Raw genomic sequence first — 25547 nt, 5'->3', positions numbered from 1 at the left:
TTCCTTTTCTAGTTGTTTTAGGTGTAGAGTTAGGTTATTTATTTGACTTTTTTCTTGTTTCTTGAGGTATGCCTGTATTGCTATGAACCTTCCCCTTAGCACTGCTTTTACAGTGTCCCACAGGTTTTGGGTTGTTGTGTTTTCATTTTCATTTGTTTCTATGCATATTTTGATTTCTTTTTTGATTTCTTCTGTGATTTGTTGGTTATTCAGCAGTGTGTTGTTCAGCCTCCATATGTTGGAATTTTTAATAGTTTTTCTAAAATGTCAGTTTTCATTCAAATCCCAAAGAAGAGCAATACCAAAGAATGTTTAAACTACTGTACAATTACACTCATCTCACATGCTAGCTAAGTAATGCTAAAAATTCTCCAAGCCAGACTTCAACCTCCCTAGTAGCTCAGTAGGTAAAGAATGTGCCTGCTATGCAGGAGACCCAGGTTCAATTCGTGGGTCAGGGAAATCTCCTGGAGAAGGAAATGGAAACCAACTCCAGTATTCTTGCCTAGAGAATCCCAAGGACAGAGGAGACTGGCAGGCTACTGTCTATGGGGTCACAAGAGTTGGACACGACTTAGCAAATAAACCACCACCATCATCAGGCTTCAGTAGTATGTGAACCATGAACTTCAAGATGTTCAAGCTGGATTTAGAAAAGGCAGAGGAACCAGAGATCAAATTGCCAACATCATTAGCTCACAGGAAAAGCAAGAGAGTTCCAAAAAAACTGGTTTTTTGAGTACGCCAAATTCTTTGACTGTATAGATCACAACAAACTGTGGAAAATTCTTAAAGAGATGGGAATACCAGACCACCTTACCAGTCAGGCGGTCACTAGACTGCCTCGTGAGAAAACTTTATGCAGGTAAAGAAGCAACAGTTAGAACCAGACATGGAACAACAGACTGGTTTCAGACTGGTTTCCAAATTGGGAAAGGAGTATATCAAGGCTGTATATTGTCACCCTGCTTATTTAACTTATATGCAGAGTACATCAAGCAAAATGCCAGGGTAGATGAAACACAAGCTGGAATCAAGATTGCTGGGAGAATTATCAATAGCCTCAGATACGCAGATGACATCACCCTTATGACAGAAAGTGAAGAGGAACTAAAGAGCCTCTCGATGAAAGTAAAAGAAGAGAGTGGAAAAGATGGCTTAAAACTAAACTTTCAGTAAACTAAGATCATGCCACCCAGTGCCTTCACTCCATGGTAAATAGATGGAGAAACAATGGAAAGAGTGACAGACTTTATTTTAGGGGGCTCCAAAAATCACTGCAGATGTTGATTGTAGCCATGAAATTAAAAGACACTTGCTCCTTGGAAGAAAAGTTAGGACCAACCTAGACAGCATATTAAAAAGCAGAGACATTACTTTGCCAACAAAGGTCCATCTAGTTAAAGCTATGGTTTCTCCAGTAGTCAAGTATGGATGTGAGAGTTGGACTATAAAGAAAGCTGAGCACCGAAGAATTGATGCTCTTGAGGTGTGGTGTTGCAGAAGACTCTTTAGAGTCCCTTGGACTGTGAGGAGATCCAACAAGTCCCTCCTAAAGGAAATCAGTCCTGAATATTCATTGGAAGGACTGATGCTGAAGCAGAAACTCCAATACCTTGGCCACTTGATGTGAAGAACTGACTTCTTGGAAAAGACCCTGATGCTGGGAAAGATTAAAGGCGGGAGGAGAAGGGATGACCGAGGATAAGGTGGTTGGATGGCATGACCGACTCGATGGACATGAGTTTGAGCAAGCTCCAGGAGTTGGTAATGGACAGGGAAACCTGGCAGGCTGCAGTCCATGGGGTCGCAAAGAGTCAGACACAACAGAGCAACTGAACTGAACTGAACTGAACTGAGTTGTGTGTTTATGTTGATCCTAATCTCTTGATTTATCCCTTCCCCTGACATTTCCCCTTTGGTAACCATAAGTTTGATTTCAAGATCTGTGTTTTATTTTTGTTTTGTAAATAAGTTCATTTGTACCATTTTTTATTGATTTGTTTAAATACATTCCTTTTAAGATTTTATTTTTAAATCTTGTTCAGGTTTATGATTTGTAAAAAGTGTGAAATAAAATAATAGGCAATGTGGCAGACTGCATTTTCCAAAGACAGCTGCAATAGTATCAGTTTCCCTCTGACTCTTCTGCAATGTGATCTAGTTACTCACCCACCCACCAGAATGTGGGTGGGCCCAGACTAAGACTGTGCTAATGAATAAAACACAGGGGAAGCAATGATACGCCATTCCCAAGCATAGCTTTTAAATTGTTTAGCTGCTTCTGTTTTCTGCCCTTTGGAACACTAGCTCTCAGGACATTTCATCAAGGAGGTTGGCCACCGTGCTATGAGAAGTCCACATCACAGAGAAAGGCCTCATAGGGTGCCTGTGTCAACAGATCCAACTGAGCTGTCACAGCCAGCCAATGTCAACCACCAGCTCCGAATGAGCCATCAGGTGCTGGCTCAGGGGACCTTCAGATGACTCTTGATGCCGTCTGCTGGCAACCACATGAGAAACCAAAGGGAAAGCCCCCGTCCTGAGCCCAGGTGACTCTCAGAACTAGAAGAGACAGCAGTAAAGTGTTTTGGGGTGGTTTGTTGCACAGTAAGAGATGACCATAACGGGCACTGATTAAATACCGTCAGCTAACTCCAGCCTCCCTGCTATTCGGATAAAACCTATGAACGTAAGTCATGTTCCCATGGTTTGGACATGCAACATAAATCACTTATAAAGTGTCTTCCATAGTCAGGAATCTTTTTTAGGGGCTGTGATTATGATTAGTTGGTTCTCACAGCTTTTAGGTTTTTATCTATAATGTCAAACTTTCCTAAAATCTATTCTTCTATTTTAGATGTTTATATAAAAAATACAGTTTCTATAAGAATTTCTAAATTATTTACCCCAAAAGCACTACTTAAACTCAAGGCTCTAATCAACAGACACACAGTGCATACACAAGCTATTCTGTTAATCAATTTTCATGTCATTTGTTAATCAATCCTCATGCTACATAACAAATAATTTTCTAACAACATTCACAATCTTCCAAATGACCTATTTAAAACCAAAGGTTATGGTTGTGGCTATATGGCCAAAGTAAAATAGAAGGTAATAGCAAATATTGAAATATTTTGAGCAAAGCTGCCTTTGCAAAAATTATTCTGTCTACTAGAATATAGCTTATTGTAGTGAGATGGTGATTTGAAGGAATTTGAACTTGAAAGTTTGATTCTGACTTTGAGTTTCTAATTCACTATCAGATCAGATCAGTCGCTCAGTCGTGTTCGACTCTTTGCGACCCCATGAATTGCAGCACGCCAGGCCTCCCTGTCCATCACCAATTCCCGGAGTTCACTGAGACTCACGTCCATCGAGTCAGTGATGCCATCCAGCCATCTCATCCTCTGTCGTCCCCTTCTCCTCCTGCCCCCAATCCCTCCCAGCATCAGAGTCTTTTCCAATGAGACAACTCTTCACATGAGGTGGCCAAAGTGCTATATATGCACACAAACCAAGCATTTACTGAGGGTCCCTATCCATGTTCCTTCCCTTTTAACTTGCCTGAACTGCTGTCATGAGTAACAACACTGATGTTCATGTTTTGCTGATAGAAAAGGACTACAAAAATGTTCTTTTTATTCTAAGCCCTGTCTTCAATAGCAAGTGCTTCAAGGATTCTCTGACTGTAAGTTTCTGCTGAACAGCTGAAGGCATAGCAGAAAAGGAGATGACTAAGCTACTAAAATCTAGTGTGTAGGGAAATCCTAAGCCATACTATTTGGAAGAGTACCCCTAAATACCAGAAGATTAAGGATGGTGCAGGTACCTACAAGAAATTAAAATGTCACATGATATAAAAGGGTCCATGAGATAAATTTAGGTTTTCCTTATTTTAAAAAGTATGTTTGTGAAATGTAAATTTAAAAAAAGAATAACTCACCACTTTCTATTTCCTCTTCATTATCATCCTCTAAGATGTTCACCGGGGCAGCGGATTCTCCGGCTTCCATCATGCTTTTCAAAGCTTCAAGCTGTTCTGTTATTAAAATAAACAAGGAGATGGAGACAAGGGTTAAGTCACTTATAAAACCGGCTTAAAGATGGACATAAAGAAGGGTGAAAAGGGAAGAGAAACCTATTGTCCAGGCTCCCAAGGCTCAGCCATGGCCACAGTCTTTCCAGTCCTGGTGGCCTTGACTCCTGAAGGCATGTGCAACTATGCCATAGCTGGAACATAGTTGGAATATAGGGGAAATGCCCCATATCCTGGTCACCAGGCTGCAAAGTCACAGCTCAGTCCCTCAGAAGGATCTGAGGCTTGATACAAAACCCAGAATTTGTAGCATATGGCACAGACCATGGTTCATGGCAATTACAGTTAAGTGACATAAGAGAAACTGAAAAACTTCAGGAAAAAAATATTTGCAATTGATACAATCCAGTTTTTATCCTAATGTATAAAAAACCCTCAGAAGTCAATGAGATAGACACATGAAATAATTTTTAAATTGGGGAAATATAGGAAGGCAAATCATAAATAATAAAAAGAAACTAGTCATCAAAGATATACAATTAAAAAATTAAATTATTATTTTTCTTTTATTAGTTGTGAACACATATAAAACATGCCCAATAGCCAGCAGCATTAAAAATATTGCTGGGAAACAGGTGTTCTTCATATATTATAGTGGACATATAAACTGGTACAACTTTTCTGAAAGACAGTACAATAAGATACATCATGATAGAAAATGTACACAGGCTTTGGCCAATCAACTCTAACTGTACCAAGTGATTCCAAGGAGAAGGCTGCAGAAATGCATGAAATTAACATCCAAGCATGTTCACCATTGTTTTCATAGCAGTGAAAATCTATCACCTAGGGCCTGGTTAAATTACACTATATTCCACATAATAAATGTTACATAGTGTTTCATACACTAGAATTTTTAAAAAGTTTTATACATTAGAATTAAAATTAGTATACAGGTTTATATCTCACTGGATAAAAGAATACTTAATTGCTTGAATTAAAACTGACCAAAAGTATATTTAATATGATCCCAACTTTGTTAAAAATGTGTGTATATATCAAAAAGTACATGTGTATATATGTGTCTACAGTACATGTATATATGTGTAAAATATATCATTTAGTAGTTTTTTTATTTTATTATATTTTTCTTTGTTGTTTTCATTTTCCTAAGGCATTATTGGTATTGCAGTGGAGTTAATATAATTTCAAAATTTTAGTTTAGAATATCCAAGGAAAAGCCACAATGCAATCATACCAATTTTTGATGTTATTCCTTCACTGAACTAAGAGATTTGATGGAAGAACATACTTGGAAAGAAAATGTTTTCAGAAAACAGAGGGGGCAATATCTAGATAAAATCACTTCTGTCTGCCTGTCTGTCTCATTCACATCTACATTCTCATATTACCTTCAACCCTGTTTATGTACGTATCACAGGGGAAACTGCAAAGGGTAACTTTTAAAGAGGACTTTAAAGTGTATGAATTGATAAAGTGCTAGCTCCTTTATCTTGATAAATTCTAAAATGCTTTTTTCGCTTTCTCCTCATCTTTCTTGAGGATTCCTCCAAATGCTGATCTATAAATACATGAATAGGTTTTCCCATTGCAAGAATGGGTTGATGTAGAAACTAAACTTGAGTGGAAATGTGGCAACTTTGTTCTGAACAATATGTAGACGATTAGACCCACTTCCTCCCCAATCAGTGGTTTTAATGTATGTTTCATTCAAGATTGCTGAACTGTCTAAAGATGCAACGTATGTATGCCTTCTGTCATCGATGAGTGTATTTGACTTACTTTTTTCAACCTCGGGTTTCAGTCGTTTGTTTTTGATGAGTATTTTTCTTTTGAGGTCATTTGGGGATGGCAAGGGTCTGCCTGGTTCCAGCTAGAGACAAACAGAAAAGGCTGATTGATGATAGTTTTACTTCTTCATTCTCTGTTCCAGACCAAAATGAGCAGAAGGCCTGTGAGTTACACAACCAACATCCAGTAGGTGGCAGTCAGCACAGCCTTATACTTTCATTGCACACCCCAAACTAGCCCATGCTTTGCCTTAAGCTAAAGCTGCAAACTTGGCACCAGAAAGGACTCTCAAGGTTCGCAGAGCTGCTCTGCTCTCCCCAGGGAGTGGGCTCCAACCTGCAGTGGTCTCAGGGAACGGGATCCACCTCAACCCCAGACCTTGACCCTCTTTAAGTATCTGGTAAAGTAACAGGGGTCATGGGGCTGGCTGGTGTGGCTAAGTGTAGTGTTGGGCTGTACCACAAGCTGGTCTGCTCAGTAGAGTGATCTACCCTCAAAGCTCAGGACTGTGGCTTTGTGGGTGCAATAAGAGAATCAAGAAGGAAGTGGTCCTAATGATTGAAAAATGACATCTATGGTTTCATTTGCTTGCATTGATATCTTCAAAGGAGATGTTCGTTTATTTGATGACCTCTGATCACAAGCTGGAATCAAGATTGCTGGGGGAAATATCAATAACCTTACGGTAGAAAGCAAAGAGGAACTAAAGAGCCTATTGATGAAGCTGAAAGAAGAGAGTGAAAAAGCTGGCTTAAAACTTCACATTCAAATAACTAAGATCATGACATCCAGTCCCATCACTTCATAGAAAATAGACCAGGGCAAAGTATAAATGGTGGCAGTTTTTATTTTCTTGGGCTCCAAAGTCACTGGAGACGCTGACTGCAGCCATGAAATTAAAAGACGCTTGCTCCTTGGAAGGAAAGCTATGACAAACCTAGACAGCATACTGGAAAGCAAAGAGGTCACTTTGCCGACAAAGGTCCGTATAGTCAAAGCTATGGCTTTTCCAGTCGTCATGTATGGATGTGAGAGTTGGACAAAAAAGAAAGTTGACCAAGTAAGAATTAATACCTTTTGAATTGTGGGGCTGGAGAACTCTTGAGAGTCCCTTGGACCGAAAGGAAATCAAACCAGTCCATCCTAAAGGAAATCAACCCTGAATATTTACTGGAAGGACTGATGCTGAAGCTGAAGCTCCAACACTTTGGCCAGGTGATGCAAAGAGCTGACTCACTGGAAAAGACCCTGATGTTGGGAAAGACTGAGGAGAAAGCGGCAACAGAGCATGAGATGCTTGGATGGTATCATTGATTCAATGGACATGAGCAAATTCCGGGAGAAAGTGAAGGTCATGTGCTGCTGTCCATGGGGTTGCAAAGAGTCAAATATGACTTAGCAACTAAACAACAACTGATCCATGGAACTGTGTCTTACCCATCCCCATCCGCTCTCCATCCCCCTACCATCCATCTATACAACTACCTATCCTTCCACATGTCCATTCATTTTCCAAACTAATTTTTATACTATTTATACATGCAAAGCACTATGCCGTCCAACATCCATTCTGTCTCAAATGAAACCCTTGGCTGAAAGTCTGCTTCCTTTCGGAAGCCTGCTGTAACCGGTTCACTCCCAGTGATCCCTCTTACACTTGGATATTGGCAATAAATATTCAACACATAATAGTCCATCTTCTTTTTCAGTTATGGTTTTACATTTGTATCCTGTGGTCTGCTCCCAGGACTTAAAGTTCTGAAGTTCAGATCTTAGTCTCGTTTATATTACAGAGTTCCCATAACCTTTCATGTACGTGCACATCACTTCACAAAAAATGCAGAGACCTTTCTGTTAAAGCAAGCACCTTAGTCTAACAAAGGAAATAAAATACTCAAAGGACCAAGGTAAAAACTAAAATAAATCGAGCTGTTTCTTAGTTTAGGTTCCCTTAGAATCGGTATGTGGAGAAAGCAATGGCACCCCACTCCAGTATTCTTGCCTGGAAAATCCCATGGATGGAGGAGCCTGGTAGGCTGCAGTCCATGGGGTCGCTAAGAGTCGGACACGACTGAGCAACTTCACTTTCACTTTTCACTTTCATGCATCAGAGAAGGAAATGGCAACCCACTCCAGTGTTCTTGCCTGGAGAATCCCAGGAACGGGGGAGCCTGATGGGCTGCCGTCTATGGGGTCGCACAGAGTCGGACATGACTAAAGCGACTTAGCAGCAGCAGCAGAATCAGTATGAGACAAAGATGAAAGCACCAGTCATTTATTTGGGAGGCAGCTCCAGGGAATCCCAACAGAGGAGAAGGGTGAGAACAAGAAGAAGGCCAGCCCATCAGGGGAGTGTTATCGAGCCCTGTGTGTGGGAGTGGGATCTCCCTGCGGAACCCGGGATGCAGGGGGGACCAGGTGCTCAGTTGAACCTCCTGAGAAGTGGTGAAGCACGGGGTAGAGGTGGTGATTCTCTGGCACCTCTGGCTTGACGATCCCGTGTGGGCAGAGCTCCGGGGACCGGAGCACCCCCTGAGCCAGCAGTGGCAGGGGCGACAGGTGGACATTAGGCCGCTAAGCGGGTAAGTGGGAAGCACTGCAGGCTGTGGATGGGGCGCCGGCAGCCATAGCTTCAGCAGATGGTAAATATCCTTGTGTAGTTTTTTCAATTCCCACAGATGCACTTCTACAAAACTCATTGTTAAGCCACCTGATGTGTTCCCAGGGAGCACAGATGTCAGTCATGGTGATGTTCGATTGCTGCCTATTGTTACCATGTTTGGGGCATTAGGGGGCAAAACACTTCATTACTGTCGAGTATTTCATACTTTCACTCCAGGAGTTTCTTGTTACTCCCAACATCTTGTGACAGTGACCCTTAACCACTTGGGAGGTGTGGATCTTTGTAAAAATCTGATGAACTCTCTCGAATGACTGTATACAAAAAAACAAGCTGCATGTAATTAGAATGAGCTCACAGACCCTGCAACGCCTGTCTATGGGGCACAGGACAAGTTCTTTGCCTGATGAAGGAATTAGCAGGTTTAACAAATAAAGCTCAAAAATGGGCATATAACATTGCCCAAGCGTTTGATTTGGGCTTGGGAGCTTGAACTTCAGGCTCCTGTGACTTGATCCAGGGAACTTTCCATAGCAACAGGCTCCCATGAGTGCTGACCCCTGGGTGTACATTTGATTTACCTGGAGAGCATTTAAAAAAACGCCATGCATAATCTCACCATAATCTCACCATGAATGAATCTCTGAATGGGGCTATGGCAGAGGTATGTTTCATGGTTCCTCCAGGTGATTCTAACCTGGCACTGAATTTGAGAATGATCACCAACTCTAGACCCAGGCCACTGTGCACTTTATGAAAATTTAAGACAGAGGTTTCAGAAACCATAAAGATCCCACAATCTTCTGAATTAATTTGACCCAGATGTTTACATTATATCTCTCTCTACACACCTTTCTGAAGCTCGGTGGAAGCTTTCCATACCAACGAATTTAAACAAATATGAAGCTCTTTAACATCAGTCCTCCAGAACTACTTGACCCTTCAGAAATGAATTTCAAAACAAATCCATTCATGTTAGAAATATGGTTTGCTAAAAATACATACTGGATGTGATTCAAGTGCTTGTTTCAACAGGAGATCTCCAAATAGATCTTCACAGTATTTGGACATCTTGTACTGTTGATATTTGCTGGAGGGAAAGAACCGACATTTGTAAACTCAAACATCCATTAACTGTCCAGGATAAGAACAAGAAACATCCATTCCTAGCGATTAAAAACTCCCACTCACCAAAATGATTGTGTCTTTGACGCTAATGAGCTAATTGATGTAGGTTAAAAAGTAGATTTTGCTGCTGAACTAAGAGCTGGTAAGCAGAAAAAAAGTGTCTTTCAACTCCATCACATCTGACTACAAATATATTGCCAAGTCTTCTAACTCCATGGAACTTTGAGCAAGGTGTCCTGCTCTCTGACCTTTGGTTTAGAGGAAGCATTTCTAAAACATATTAAGAGGACTCTTTTTTTCTCTTTTGGAGGTGTTGGGGAATAGTGGTTTGAGTTCCTTCTTTTTTTTCCCATAAGACTATAGGTAGTTACCACTTCACAAAAGAAACTGTTCAGTTATTCAAAAAGATGCAGAGCAGGGATGGGAAATGGGGATTAGTAAACAACACGGAGAGACAGGGTAGAATGAATCACTATACCTGCAGTGATTTTCAAAGGAGAGAATTACAGGATATTCCGATGTGACAAAGGCAGTTTCCTTGATGGCTTGAATAACATCCTTTAAAGACAAGGAGTGTTAATGAGAAAGGAGAGAAAAAAAATAAAGCACCTGAAATCAATTGGAGACTAATAATTTGAACCTTTCAGAAAGTCACTTCTAGCAATTCAAACCTGAAGAATCCATTCACCACTCCACATTGAGTCCCCTGTGGTTAGATGTAAGCACAGTTCATGGTTAGCTACACTTTTTTCAAAGTTATTGTTTACTTCTCCAAAATTAGGGTGCTAGTAACTGGCATTTCACCTAAATGGTAGTGCAATTGCTTGCTCAATAATCTGCCACAATGGGTTCAGAGTTCACCTTTCTCACCGAGGAGCCAGTGAGCTTTCAGCTTTCAGAGATTTTCGCAATGGACCCCTCTCCTCCTCTTGCCTTGAAGAAAAACATGTTGGTGAAACAGAAGCTTTTATTGAGTTTCCTTTGGGAACCAGACTTAGGCTACATCTCCTTCATTCTGTGAAGATTCCTGTGAATTGATGTGATGTTTGCAATGTCTTTTGTTTTGTATTAGCCTGGTGAAAGTCGGGGGTCACAGGGTGAAGGTTCTCCTTGCTCAAGCAACATATGAGGCTAAACAGGGACAAGGACACCCCTCTATGAACCAAGAGCTCGGTCACTTGAAACAACTTTTCAATGAGCTGAGCAAGTCCTCCCCGCCTGACACTTTACACAGATGGCAGGTCTCTGCTTAGCTTCAGAAAGTCCAGTTTCACACCAACACATCCACAACCAGAGCATCATATTTGGTAAAAATCCTCAAATTCTTACTGGTTCATAGTTAACCGTGGGACAAGTCCCATCATTCCATTAATTGGGAAAGTATTTTATAGCAGTTATCTAGGGAAGTCCATTTGAAAGGATAACGACATAGGCTAGACAGTCTTGGAGTATTTTATGAAGTACTCTTATGGCTTAGGTGGTCCTTTAGCTATTTTTGCTTGAAGTTTCTTCCCAGGTAAACATGTCATGAGTTGCTTCCCAAGCGACCTTGACTGTCCACTTGAATTGACCAAGAATCCCTCCTTTTAGAAAATCTTGGCTCTGCCTATGGGTTTTCCTTTGCTCACTTCTGAAATGAGGGGCAAGAGCCTTCTTTTCAGCTTAAGCTTCCTTATTAGCTCTTTAATTCTATAAAAAGAATTAAACCTTCCTGTCAGTTTGGTTGGCTCTGCAAACTCATGGCTTCCCACTTGAACATAACCTTGGTACTTCTCAGGAAGCATAATCTTGAATTCATTGCTATTCCAAACTTGCCAACATCTTGGCTAAGAGAAATGATATTCATGGAGTGTCATGGGTCCAGGGTCTGGGTGTCTGTTTTTAAGAAAACCTCCAATGATTTTCCACATGTTGGCAGAGTTGAGAACCACTGACCCAGAAGCTGCAATAACTCTTCTGAGTTACATGAACATGACAGAGGTTGATGCACTTGACATCCTGTCCAACCACAGAATTTCACTTTTGATTTGTCTTTTGGCAGGACACCACTGGAGCATACTGAGGAATTTTCTAAGAAATCAACCTTCAAAGTATACACAGAGATCACCAAAAGGCCATCACTGAAATGCCTATTTGTCAAACTGTATATTACATTCTGTGAGGATCTTGAAGGATGAGGGGTCGGGGGACTTCTATCTGGTCTCAGTACCACAGGGACTTCCCAGTTCCCAGTGGTAAAGAATGTGCCTGCCACTGCAGGAGATGTGTGTTCCATCCCTGATCCAGGAAGATCCTCTGGAGAAGGAGACGGCAACCCACTCCAGTGCTCTTGCCCGGAGAACCCCAGGGACAGAGGCGCTTGGAGTGCCAGAGTCCACAGGGTCGCAGAGTCAGATGGAACTGAACGTGCACGCACGCGCGGGGAATAACCATGCGTCTCTGGACCAACAAGTCCGTGGAAGTCTTAGTCGCTCAGGAGTGTCCAGCTCTTTGCGACCCCAGGGACTGTAGCCTGCCAGGCTTCTCTGTCCATAGAACTTTCCAGGCAAGAATACTGGAGTGGGTTGCTAGTCCCTTCTTCAGGGGATTGTCCCAACCCAGGGATCGAACCTGTGTCTCCTTCACTGCAGGCAGATTCTTTACCATCTGAGCCATAGGCTTTTTAAACTACTCTGTAGTGTTTTACAAATCCTGCGAACTGTCACGCTTCTCTCCTTGCACGTGTGCACCTGCGTGCGTGCTCAGTTGTATCTGACTCTCGAGACCCTATGGACTGTAGCCTGCCAGGCTTCTCTGTCCATGGAATTTTCAGGCAAGAACACTAGAGCAGATTGCCATTTCCTTCTCCAGGGAATCTTCCCCACCCAGGGACTGAAACCGAGTCCCATGTGTCTCCTGCATTGGCTGGTGGATTCTTTACCACTGAGCAAGCTGGGAAGCCCTCTCTCCTTGCACTGAACTCAAAAAAGTTTGGAGCCCAATTTCTGGTATGTACAGTTTATAGGATTTCTTGACAGGGATTCGTAAAACTCTAATCACACTATCTTACCTTCTTACCCGTATGGGCACTAACTATTTTATTTCATATATCCTATTAATCTTTTTATTCCACTTTGAAAGCCCTTCAGGAAAAATGCAAACTAAGCAAGCACAAAAATAGATAAAATGAAAGACTGTTTTGAAAGTAAGTGGAACAAAGAAGGTTCTCCCAGAGGAGCCTCATTATACGGCACTGCCACCATTTGAAAGCAGAAAAAGCAGCATGAAGGAGATATTCAGTGGAGAAAATACTGTTCTTGACTTTTTCTGAAAAACTGGGAAAAGGGAATATAAAGGTAAGATGCTTGAGAAAATGAATAATTTGTTCTCTCCACTCCACCTCTCTATTTCCACAATAGTTCGGAAAAGGCTACAGTGGTATAATTTTAAAACTTACCTTGGAACCCTCCTACACTGTGGGTGGGAATGTAAATTAGTACAGACAGTATGGAAAATAGTACAGAGGTTCCTTAAAAAGCTAAAAACTGAGTTGCCATATGATCCAGCAATCCCACTCCTGGCTAAATATCCACAGAAAGCTTTAACTGGAAAAGACACATGCACCCCAATGTTCATAGCAGCATTATTCACAATAATCAAGATGTGAAAGCAACCTAAATGTCCATCGACCCCTGAATGGATAAGGAAAATATGGTACATATATACACCGTGGAATACTACTCAGCCATAAAAAAGAATGAAATCACACCATTTAGAGCAAAACAGATGGACCTAGAGATTATCATACTAACAAGAGTCTGAAAGAGAAAGACAAATACCATATGATGCCACTTACATATGGGGTCTAAAATCTGATGCAAACGAACTTATTTATAAAACAGAAACAGACTCACAGACACAGAAAACAAACCTGTGGTTACCACAGGAGAAAAGGGGCAGGGGAAGGATAAATGGAGGATTAGCAGATATGAACTGCTACGCATAAACTAAGCAGCAAGGTCCTGCTGTATGGCACAGGGAACCATATTCAGTATCTTGTACTAAACTCAAATAGGAAAGAATGTGAATGAAAAAGAACACACACACACACACACAAGTGAGTCACTGTGCTGTACACCAGAAACTAAAACACCACTGTAAATCAACTATACTCCAATAAACAAGAACACAAGCAACAAAGCTGAAATCAAGCAAACAAAAACACTCACCTTAAAAAGGATGTCTGTGCACATTGCTTTCCCGTGAGTTATTATCGGTTCCTGGTCCTCACCTTTTCCATCCCAACAGTCAAGTTCAACACATCTAGGAATACAGTGATTTTACAGTATTGAACCTTTACAATAAAACAGTGTGTATACAAATGAAAAGAAAAGATTTCAAAATAAGTTACTTTCTATAGAAGTAGAAAATTTAATGAGTGAAATAATGTGATTATTTTGTGGAGGATACAGCTTAAAATAGCATCAGATTGGTGTCATCAAAAAGGGACTATTGTAGATTGAGAGACAAGAGATAGAGCAAGCAGTGTGGTTCTGGATGAAACCTTAGCTGTGACAAAGCTGTGAAAAACAATGATTTAGGAACAACCAGGAAAATTTAGATATGGATTATGTTTTAGAGGATGTTAAAGAATACTGTAAACATTTTATCATTGGGATGATGCTACTTTAGCCATAAATGAAAATATTCTAATTGTTTCAGTGACTCATATTCAAGTAGTCTGAGACAGATGTAGTGATGTACTTAAAGTCTTTTAAAGTATTTCTATATGTACAAAAATAGTGAGTTAAAAAATTACGCATTGGTCATTGACAAGCAAGAAAAATATCACAATATAACTACATTTCTGAATTTTCACTTTCAGCATTTTCACCATATTTTAAACCTCAAATATTTTACAATTTCTATAAAATAAAAACCAATTGAAATAATATTTATTGTCAGAGAATAAAATTTTAGAATATTTAACATTAAGGAAAGCTATATTTGGGCTTCCCTGGTGGGTCAGTGGTAAAGAATCCTCTTGCAATGCAGGAGACATGGGTTGGACCCCTGGGTGTGGAAGATCCCCTGGAGAAGGAAATGGCAACCCACTCTAGTATCTCTGCCTGGGAAATCCCATGGTCAGAGGAGCTTGGTGTGGCTACGGCCCATGGGGTGGCAAAGAGTAGGACAGGACCTAGTGACTAAACAACAACAACAAAGCTATACTTGAAGTGCCTAGGACCAAAAGGAATTTTGCATGACTTCTTAAAGTAAGCTATTGTCTTTTTGTAATTTGGGGGGAATATTTTAAATTTACAGTAAAAAAATCTCTTTTGACCCATAGGAGGAGTCTAGATCTTCCCAGAACAGATATCATTCTTCCTTCTTCAAGGTTAAATAACCATCATAATCCATTAAAGGGAAAGATAAATGTCCTTTTCACTCGGAATGCTACCTCTAATTTTTCAGAGAACAGTAAATTCAATTAAAGGGCATCATATACAAAGAACAATGTCTTGAGTTTCTAACCTGCAACCAGCCAGGAGGACCTGTCTGTACATTTCTACTGAAGATTTCCCACCAAACTGTCTGCCAGTGAGATAGGTGTTGTGGGAAGAGCTGATGAAGTAGTGAGCCAGAGGGTGGTCCATTTCTTGGTACAGCTCTAGACGATCTAGGAAGACGGGGGCGTTTTCATCTGACATCAGGTATCTGCAAAACCCATCACTTGATATGAGGCCTGGTGGGGGAGGAAAGAGTATCATAGTAGATTTACGGTTTTGAAGATACATAAGTTTTATTTATGACATCTGAAGCAGCTTAAACAGGAGGACTAAACACTACTTCACAGTGTCTTTCCCAAGAGACTTCATTTTTCAGAACTGAACAAGTATCCAAGTTGCACAAGTAACGTAATGCCTTCCACAAATAGGTGGCACCTGCTTTCACATCCATGACGGCAAAACATTCAGTTCCCTAAGTTCAGATGTGCAGCACCAGAAGCCAAAGTGGAGGAGGGAGCAGTGGCCTCTCTGCATTCAAATAATTCCATTTCCCTATTTCATCTAAAAAAAAAAATGGGGTATAGGTCTTGTGAGATGAGTACTCCATGGTCACTGAAATGTGACCCTGAGAGACAGTGTTCATCTCAGTCATATCTGTGTGATGAGGGGCAGGGCCAGTGTGTTAAATGCAGGAGAGACATCAATATTTCTGTATCTTCTCTTACCCAGTCAACCACCAATAACCTCAAGTGTCTTGTTTTTACTTAAGCATTTGAAAATTACAAGGTGATTTCAAGTGTACAGAAGAGTACAGGTGATGCCATGATAAGTAGCCATGGATCTACACCTCAGCCTTGTCTGATATCTTTTCCTTTATCTACTTTACATTTCTTCAAAGGTATACATCATTACAGGTGCCCGTGAAGCACCCTGCATGCCCTACCTCAAGTCCATGCAATTCCATCTTTTTACTCATATTTACATTCCCAAAATGGTTTGTAACTTTACTATATACAAGCACTTATCCAAAAAATAGATATTTTTGACTATTTATAAGTTTATATAAAATATCTTTATACTATCTTATGATTTATCTAGTTAATACCAGTAGCTCTTGGTCATTTACTTTTCACTGAGTGATGTACATTAGTGGTAGGCAGTGTGCAGAGTATAAGGTCCATATGTGAATATATTAATACCATAGTCCATGGTCCATCTTTCTGTTGATGGATATTTAGGTCATTTCTGTTTATAACTAAAAGGTAGGCTGCAGTCCATGGAGTCGCTGAGAGTCGGACACGACTGAGCGACTTCACTTTTCACTTTCATGCATTGGAGAAGGAAATGGCAACCCACTCCAGTGTTCTTGCCTGGAGAATCCCAGGGACGGGGGAACCTGATAGGCTGCTGTCTATGGGGTCGCACAGAGTCGGACACGACTGAAGCGACTTAGCAGCAGCAACTGCAACAAAAGTCTGTGTGTCTATCTCCTTGGGCATATACACTGACACTTTTCCAGGCACTGTGATAGATGTGGGACAGAAGAAACAGACAAGGCCTGCTTTCAAGAAACTCATATATTGTGGGTGAGAGAACAAATAAATTAGCAATAATATGTTATGAAAGTGCTAGCAGGAAATAGAAAGCAGGAAATGAAAGTGATAAAGAATGACCAGGACGCTGTGTTCGATGCGTGGCCCGCAAGAGCCCTTCTGATGAGGTCGCATTCATGCAGGGGAGCCATCACATGCACACCCGGGGGTGCCCCATTCACAGCAGAAGGATGGCAAGTGCAGAGACCACGTGATGAAGGGGGAAGTAGCTGGAAAGGTGGCTGGAGAGGAATCTAAAGACTACATCAGTTGGACTTCAGTCTTCATTAAGTACTAAGTGTGTTGGGAAGCCATCGGAGGATTTGGAACAGCGGAAGAACATGATTAGAGATGATTTTAAAAGGTTTACACAGGCTGCTGTGTGGTGCGTACATTGCAGGGCATAGAAAAAAGCAGAAGACTAGTTAGAAGTTAGCTGGCATCATCCAGAAAGAGTTGATGTAGGCTCAGATAATCTGGTAAGGGTGGAGACAATGAGAGTGATTTATTCAGGATTTATTTTCAGGATGGATCTTACAGGTTTTGAGGATGGATTAGAAGTGATGTGAAAGAGCAAAACAAGTCAAGGATGCCTCCAAGACTTTTGGCATGAAAAGGTGGGAGAGTGATGGTACCATTTTCTAGGTTGGGAAAGGAACAGTCTGTGGATGGGGGGAATGAAAGCATATTGTAAACATACATATATCTGAAATACCCACTCACCATCCAAATGGAGAGGTCTATTATACAGATCTGTGGTTTAAGAGAGAGATTAGGAATGGAAAGTTTAATCTGAAAGCCGCATGTGTACAGAAGACACTTAAAGCCATTGGGTTTAGATGAGTTCATCCAAGGAGTGCAGGCAGAAGGGGCAGAGATCTGAGGCCTGAGCAGGGCCACTCTGACACCAGACCCAGACCTGGAAGCGAAGAGGCTGGGCTGCAGGAGAGGCCTATTTTCCACTTGATTACAGACAAATTATTCACCAGGTGGCTTTTTGTATCAATTTACACACCCACAGAGTTTACAATGCCTTGGCACCGTATTCTCACCCATACTCGTTAATGACAGACTTTAACATTTCTGCCATTTGTGAAATGGTGAACCTATACATTCTAGATGTGTCAGTGGTAATGTCATAGACTCTCAGGACATTGTAATAATCAAAGACACATCTCTATCATAATGTTTATCATACTGCCAAGGTACTACTGAGTCATAAGTCTTTCTCCTTCAATAGCTTGCAACTACCGTTTTTCATTTTGAATCTCCAGCATCTAGAACAGTGCTTGGCACCCAGTCAGTCCTCTAAAACTTAATGGATTGAAAGCAGGGAAGAGAATACTAGTGGAATGACGGTATGAACCCCACCATCTTATAAGCAGGGAAACTGAGGTCTATGAATGGAGGTTCAAAGTCACACAGCAACAGGGTAAGCAACAAAAGTCACATCATCCCCCACCACTGCAAGAGGCTAACTTTCCTGCAAAGCCATTCCTCACTTCACTTTCATCACATGCTATGCGGAGTTGATTATGATACTCAGAGGGAAGTAATGAAGCAGTCTGGCTGAAAATAGATATTTGAGACTCTAACAGGAAAGTATAAATGTATTATTATAACCAAGGGAAAACTCTGTTGGGCTTAGAAAAATATCAGGGGTGTGGCCACATGGTGTGGTGGGCCAGGATGCGTATATGCAGGTCTATGTAGGTCCAGAGAATGTATAAACCTTTCGTCCATGCTCACTGAGGTACAAAACAAACAAACAAACAAACAAACAAAAAACAAAAAACCTCTATTCTAAACAGGAGGAGACTGAGGCCATGATACTCATGGGCAAATGGGACAGAAAGAACTGAACCTGCATCTCTCTTCACTCTCCACTGAGACATAAGGCCAGAGGCTCTAGCCCAGGTATCTCCTGGATCTCTCTGGCGATACTGTATTATCATCATTGCTCCCAGCTTTGGCAGGTGTTTCTCATGGTTATAGAACCAATCTTGAATTTCCTCCCCATACCTGTCCTTTACTAAATATTGAAACGAACAACCTACAGTTTCCAGAGTTTCACTGAAACAGATAAAGGGTCAGAAACCCCAACAATTTGTTAAGTTGATTCCTATTTAATCTCATGTCAATTGCATTTATCTTCCATACCAGGGGTCAAATGATGGGTAAAAAGGGTCCTCAAATCATGTATTAAACTTAGCTAGCCTGCTGAAACTCAAGAGACAAAAGGAAGGTGTCAATTTTTATAGGAAATGCGAATTTTTTCCAGAGATGGCAAACAGAGACTAATTGGCATTTTTACATTTTAAGCACTATGCAACGTTAAGGATCTAATATGAGAAAGTACATTGGGGGAAATATCACTATAGTTTAATAATAAATTTAGCGTTATATTTCAGGCAGCAGAAACAAATTTTGGTGTAAGGCAAAATTTATAATGATTTAGGAAAAAAAAAAATCAGTCAGTTATCAATCCTTGTCTCTAGAGAGCTCCAAAGCATTTAAAAATACATTTAACTAAAAACGCAAGGATTTTAAAAGTTGCATATACTCTTGAATTTTTAAAATAATGAGAATTTCTTTTTTTTCACTTTTCTTACCTTGTTTCTTCAAATCTTCATCGGGCTCATACATCTCAATGATCTGCATTGCCCTTTTAGCATCATAAAATGGGAATAAAATTTCATTCAGTCGAGGATCTCGTTGATGCTATGATGAGAAAATAACTCCATTTAGGTTGACCTTCCTCACCCTTGGGCTATTACACATCAATGAACTATGTAATTTTAATAGGAGATATATATATAATACCATGTTTATACAAAGAGATTTTGCTTTTCTCCTGTCTTTCTCCCTAAAACAGACTTCAAAAAAGTCCAAATTTGGCAGTAGCATGTTGGCTCCCTTCCCTGAACTGAAGATGCAGAGACAAAATATACTTTTTTTTCCATTCAAATTCGATAAACAGAGAAAATGGTATGGTCTCATCACACCACAGGGAAGATATCTGGCATAAGTGTTTATAAAGTGAGATAAAAAGTCTTTTTTAAAAAAAAGATAAAAGCAAAAATCATACCCATGTAAATGTCAAACCAAAAACAATAACAAAGAAACCTCCAAACCCCTAAAGTTAGGTAGACAAATATAATTTCATTTTCATTATATCTTTCTACATGAATAAAAGATTTGGGGGGCACTGTGAACTTCATTCTCTTGAGTAAATATTTATGAAAATGAATCCATTGTAATAAGGATGAAAATCTGCACAAGGATATTTACAAGCTCAAAACAACATGAAAATCTGTATTTAAATATCAGTGTTCAGAAATTCTATTTCACTGTGAAATCCAACTTGGTTTGCCCTGAGGAAATCCTCTGGGCAGAAAGTGCATCAATATTTAAAGACATTTGGGAGGCTGGTAATATCATTCTTTTCAAATCAGCACCCATAGGCTCCTGGTATTATATGAGGCACGGAGAGCAAATTTCTACAGTTTTGTCATCCTAACTTCACAGCAAAGATGAAAAAAGTCCAATTTATTAATTGACTTAGCTACAATAGAGAGTGTATATGTGTATGAGTGTGTGTGTATATGTGTGTGTGTGTGTGTGTGTGTGTGTGTGTGTGTATCTATCTTTCTGTATCTACAGGTAGTGGGTCTATTAAAATTCCTTATTGTTCATGGAAGGTTTAAGGACCAAACACTGAGTCCCTGGTCATCCATCAAATAAAGAAAGAGAGGAAACTGGAATGAAAAAATGGCAGATGGACATGTGAGCAAAATTCAGTCAATAGATAGGACCCTAGCAACGACTCTTTACCCAAATATATGCACAGACTTTGAAAAGCACTACTGGAAAAGCATTGAAGAAACAACTGTTAAAAGTTCATATGGATTTCCCTTGCCCATTTGTTTGAAACAGTCATTTGAAGAGTGAGGGCACACAGCGTGAATGCCTTTGGCCAATAGAACATGTGACGTCATCCTAGAGCACTCGTGGCCTCGCCTGATCTGGTCTTCCCACCATCCCCCTGAGTGACGAGTGTTAACTCCTAAGGAATCAATAGCTCTTTGCCAGTTTATCCCAATGAAGCATGCTTCTATTGGAATCTAAGAAATAACGGCTCACATTCATGCAAGTGCTAGAGCAGAAACTGTTACATGAATAACAGGCCTCGAGCCCATAAGGAAGAAAAGTCCTGGGGTGCAGAGAGATGGAACAGTGGACCATGGGGTGCCAGGCAGTGAAGGCATGCTCCGAGCATCTCGTTCAGGAAGTGGGTGCTGGCATGCAACTCCAGAGCCCGCCCCAAGGGAGCAACAAGCACCGCCCCTCCAGGGAGAATGCAGTGCTTTCAAACCAAGCAAATAAATAACCAGTACATTTTCTGGGTACCTTCCTTCTCCCGTCTCTGTCAACACTCCCACGGAGGAAGACGGACGTGGCATAAAGGGCCCTTTCTGGACCCCACTGTGGTTCTGTTCATGGTTGGCCACTACACTCACAAGGTTTTCTTTCTTGTTAGGATTAAGTTTTTCAGTTTAAAGATAGGCTCTCTGATAAGTGTTCAGGAATCATGGAGATCATGGGGGCAAATCCATATGAATTTAAGAGAAAAGAAGAGCCTCAGTTAAAGAAAGAAACAAAGTTAGGAAAAGGAAGAAAGGGAATCCAAGTGTTCTCAGGCTCTGTCTGTGCATAGAGGCGTGTGGGTCTAGGCTGGGGCCTCCTGCAGCGCAGCTTCTGAAGAGCAGCAGGGGCGTCACCCTCACCCCGGAGCTTGAGAGGGATGCACATTCGGGGGCCCCACTCCCAACCTACCAAACTGGACCTTCTGTGGTGGAACCTACGAATCTGTATTTTAACAATCTTGTCAGTTGATTCTGATGTGCTCAAATTTAAGAAGTGTGACTAGTATGTAAAGGTATGCATTTAAATATATTTGCCTATCAGTTTAAAAAATAGTGTCTTAGTTCTGCAAGGGTAGAAGAATGCTAAACATTTGAAATCTGCTCCCAAGTAACCCTCATCAAAATTTATCAGAGGGCATAATATTCACTAGAAGAATATCCTTCTTTCAGAAACAACAGCCAGAAAAACCAAGTCCTTAAAATGTATGTATCATATCCTCTTATTCTACATTTGCAGCAAATAAGCACCACAACAATATGAAACTTCACTTCTCTTTACATCTGCTCCACCCGATAACCTTTTGCTTTCCCGAAAATGCTCACGTTTCAGAAAGGAAGCACAGTGCAATCTGGATGACCCAAAGGCAAGGAAACAATGGCAAACTTGTGTTAAAAGTCACAAAAATATAATCTTTATTTGAAAAAACAAAGAGGAGAAAGATCATTTCCAGGACATCTCAGAGAAATAAGACTGCAGAAGATTTCCACTTAGTCATAAGCTCTGTGGGGTGAATGGATCACAGCTCTGAGGCGAGAGACCATAGGTTTGCAGTTGGGATTTGGGGAAGCAATGTACTAAGGGCATACACCCCATGATGTTCAGAGCCTTATAAAAGATAATACTGACTAGCTTCAGAAAATAGTTCACAGAACTGTGACCACGTAAATGAAGAGACAATGAATATATCTTTCGTATTATGTCTGTACTCTTATTGAGAAAAGACATCAATGGGCTTCAACCTGAGCAGCACTGGGAGAGAGAGATGTTGACACAACTAATATTCAAAAGAGATATAAAAAGATAAAGGAATAATTGACAAGCCTTACTCATAGAACTAAATAATTTTTTCAAGCATTAAAGAAGAAAGACATGGTACATGGAAAGTGATCTTGAGCCCTTTCTTACAGTCTTTCAACTGCAAAATAAAAGAAATGATTAACAAAAGCAGCTCTAATGTGATCCTATGATACATAAGAGGCAGGAGGCAGGCTACCAGCAACCAGAAAATAAAACTAATTCTGGATTCTCATGCTTGTCCAAGACTTCTGTCCTCTCTTCTTATTCTGATCTCTCTCCAGCTCTCCGTGCATCTCTCAATTCTGCAGGCCCTCAGGTATTACCTGTAAGAAGTCACGCCAAAGCCTTTGACTGTGTGGATCACAAGCTGCGGAAAATTCTGAAAGAGATGGGAATACCAGACCACCTGACTTGCCTCCTGAGAAATCTGTATGCAGGTCAGGAAGCAACAGTTGGAACTGGACATGGAACAACAGACTGGTTCCAAATAGGAAAAGGAGTACGTCAAGGCTGTGTATTGTCACCCTGCTTATTTATCTTATATGCAGAGTACATCATGAGAAACGCTGGGCTAGAAGAAGCACAAGCTGGAATCAAGATTGTCGGGAGAAATATCAATCACCTCAGATATGCAGATGACACCACCTTTATGGCAGAAAGTGAAGAGGAACTAAAAAGCCTCTTGATGAAAGTGAAAGAAGAGAGTGAAAAAGTTGGCTTAAAGCTCAACATTCAGAAAACGAAGATCATGGCATCTGGTCCCATAACTTCATGGCAAATAGATGGGGAAACAGTGGAAATAGTGACAGACTTTATTTTTGGGGGCTCCAAAATCACTGCAGATGGTGACTGCAGCCTTGAAATCAAAAGACACTGCTCCTTTGAAGAAAAGCTATGATCAACCTAGACAGCATATTAAAAAGCAGAAACATTACTTTGGCAATAAAGGTCTGTCTAGTCAAACCTATGGTTTTTCCAGTAGTCATGTATGGATGTGAGAGTTGGACTATAAAGAAAGCTGAGTGCTGAAGAATTGATGCTTTTGAGCTGTGGTGTTGAAGAAGACTCTTGAGAGTCCCTTGGATTGCAAGGAGATCCAACCAGTTAATCTTAAAGGAGATCAGTCTTGAATATTCATTGAAGGACTGATGCTGAAGCTGAAGCTCCAATACTTTGGCCACCTGATGTGAAGAACTAGCTCATTGGAAAAAAGCCTGATGCTGGGAAAGATTGAAGGCAGGAGGAGAAGGGGACGACAGAGGATGAGATAGTTTGATGGCATCACCGATGCAATGCACATGAGTTTGAGCAAGCTCCAGTAGTTGGCAATGGACAGGGAAGCCTGGCGTGTTGCAGTCCATGGGGTTGCAAAGAGTCAGACATGACTGAGTGACTGAACTGAAGTGAAATGGACAATGAAGGTAAAACTAAAATCAATTCAGTTTCTCATTAGGAATGGGGAAAGAGAGGTGAAACTAACTGAAGCCAAGAGGCTTTAATTAGTCCTGACACATAGAGAACTGAGTTGGTGGTAGTACCCAACCAGGTGCTAGCTCATAGTGAGTGTCCCCACCAGCTCTTCTGGACTCAACTTCACTACTTTCATAATATTGGCACACATACGGACACACATACATTTTCCTCAGCCCACTGGACGGGACCAAGAAATACAGCTATGCCAAAATTTTAGATTCGAGTGGTAGATTTCCATGGCTACCTTCATTATGGAGAATAACAAATTTACAAGTTCATGCTGCTCTCATATTCCTCCCACTGACAGTAATGATACCAAGGAGATATCCAGTGCTTCACAGACTCTTATGTGCAGACAAACCAACTGGAGAAAATGTTCAATGCAGATTCCAACTCAGCAGGTCTGGGGTGGGACCTGAGACTCTACGTTTCTGACAAGTTCCTTGTAGATACTGAGGCTGCTGGTGCCCAGATCACACTCTGGGGAGCAGTGAATGTGGAGACACTGAGAATTAGATGAGGAGGAGATCCAAAATTCCCTGTGAAAAGCCAGTGAGTGGTGATGGCATGGGCAGAGAGCAGGTGGTACAAAGCCCTACACAGCAACCAGGCAGGAAATGGACCACAGTCTCTCCTCTCTGTCCAGATTCCTGCAGATACACACTAACACACTGAACAGAAAACTGCATATAAGGACTAAAGGGACTCACAAGCTGGAAGGTAGTGGGAAGAAACATGGCTTTTGCTAATATATGATAAATACCACTTTTCCCTGTTAAATGTTAAAATAAGTGTTAGTCACTCAGTCGTGTCTGACTCTTTGCAGCCTGCCAGGTTCCTCTGTCCATGGAATTTTCAAGGCAAGAATACTGGAGCAGGTTGCCATTTCCTTCTCCAGGAGAATTGGTTAATGCTCATAGATACGTGTTTATTGATTCTTTTCTTTGTTCATCATTTCTCTGGTTACCTTGTTGAACTCTCTTATCTATTCAAAGAGTTTTTGATGGCTTTTGATATTCAGGTTACACAATCATCTGTGAATAATGAACAACGTCTTGTTCTTTTGTGTTTCTGGGACTCTTTATTTTTCCTTGTCCTATTGCATCCAGGGCTTCTAATACAATGTTAAATTCCAGCTTACTGAGACTATGTGGCTAAGGCATTTGAAAATGTTTAGATCTAGGCTCTTGGAGTCTGAGACCCTTAACATTCCAGTGCCTGCTCCCTTCCAGAATGAATTCTGTCTCCTTTCATTATGGGTTTCCATGGTGCTCTGCCCATGGGGTGCTTTAGACTTTGGAACAATGAGAGGGAGAGTCCTCAAAAGTCCTATGGGTGCAAGGTGCTGGCAGAACCCTCTCTACGTTTGACAGCCTTCTTTAAGGAGACATTCTGATTTCTGTCTAGTTCTTCCAGCTGAGTTCACTAGGACAGAAAAGGAAGACATTCAGGGCAGACACTTTGATTAAAAACACAGGCTTTACTTTCGTGGACTTGTAGTCTTGTAGTTTCTGTGACCTAAAGAAATCCAGAATCATAGCAATTCAATTAGCCCCACCCCCAAACTGAAAGTGCCTCCTTATTGTTAATGAAAAGCCAAGCGAATGAATACTACTGGCCAGAGTGATATTGATGGATAAAAGCTACCAAGGAAAAGTATTTAAGAA

At 40.9% G+C, this 25547-nt stretch overlaps 1 protein-coding gene across 16 annotated transcripts in view; it reads right to left on the bottom strand.

The window, feature by feature from the left end:
* The window catches only part of PLCB4 (phospholipase C beta 4), a 482400-nt gene that overhangs the window by 98622 nt on the left and 358231 nt on the right, over positions 1 to 25547 (bottom strand). For all 16 annotated transcript variants that reach the window (XM_025000312.2, XM_059892392.1, XM_025000311.2 and 13 more), the window contains 7 exons: positions 19296 to 19404; positions 15117 to 15327; positions 13811 to 13904; positions 10081 to 10160; positions 9480 to 9564; positions 5846 to 5936; positions 3950 to 4045 (listed from right to left, as the gene is read on the bottom strand). In XM_025000312.2, the coding sequence (XP_024856080.1) occupies positions 3950 to 4045; positions 5846 to 5936; positions 9480 to 9564; positions 10081 to 10160; positions 13811 to 13904; positions 15117 to 15327; positions 19296 to 19404 (766 nt within the window). The remainder of the gene's footprint in view (positions 1 to 3949; positions 4046 to 5845; positions 5937 to 9479; positions 9565 to 10080; positions 10161 to 13810; positions 13905 to 15116; positions 15328 to 19295; positions 19405 to 25547) is intronic.

Source organism: Bos taurus, chromosome 13 (assembly GCF_002263795.3).
Source record: "Bos taurus isolate L1 Dominette 01449 registration number 42190680 breed Hereford chromosome 13, ARS-UCD2.0, whole genome shotgun sequence".
Taxonomy (NCBI): Eukaryota; Metazoa; Chordata; class Mammalia; order Artiodactyla; family Bovidae; genus Bos; species Bos taurus.
The sequence above is the reverse complement of the archived record's forward strand: the minus strand, read 5'-3'. Positions and strand labels throughout refer to the sequence as shown.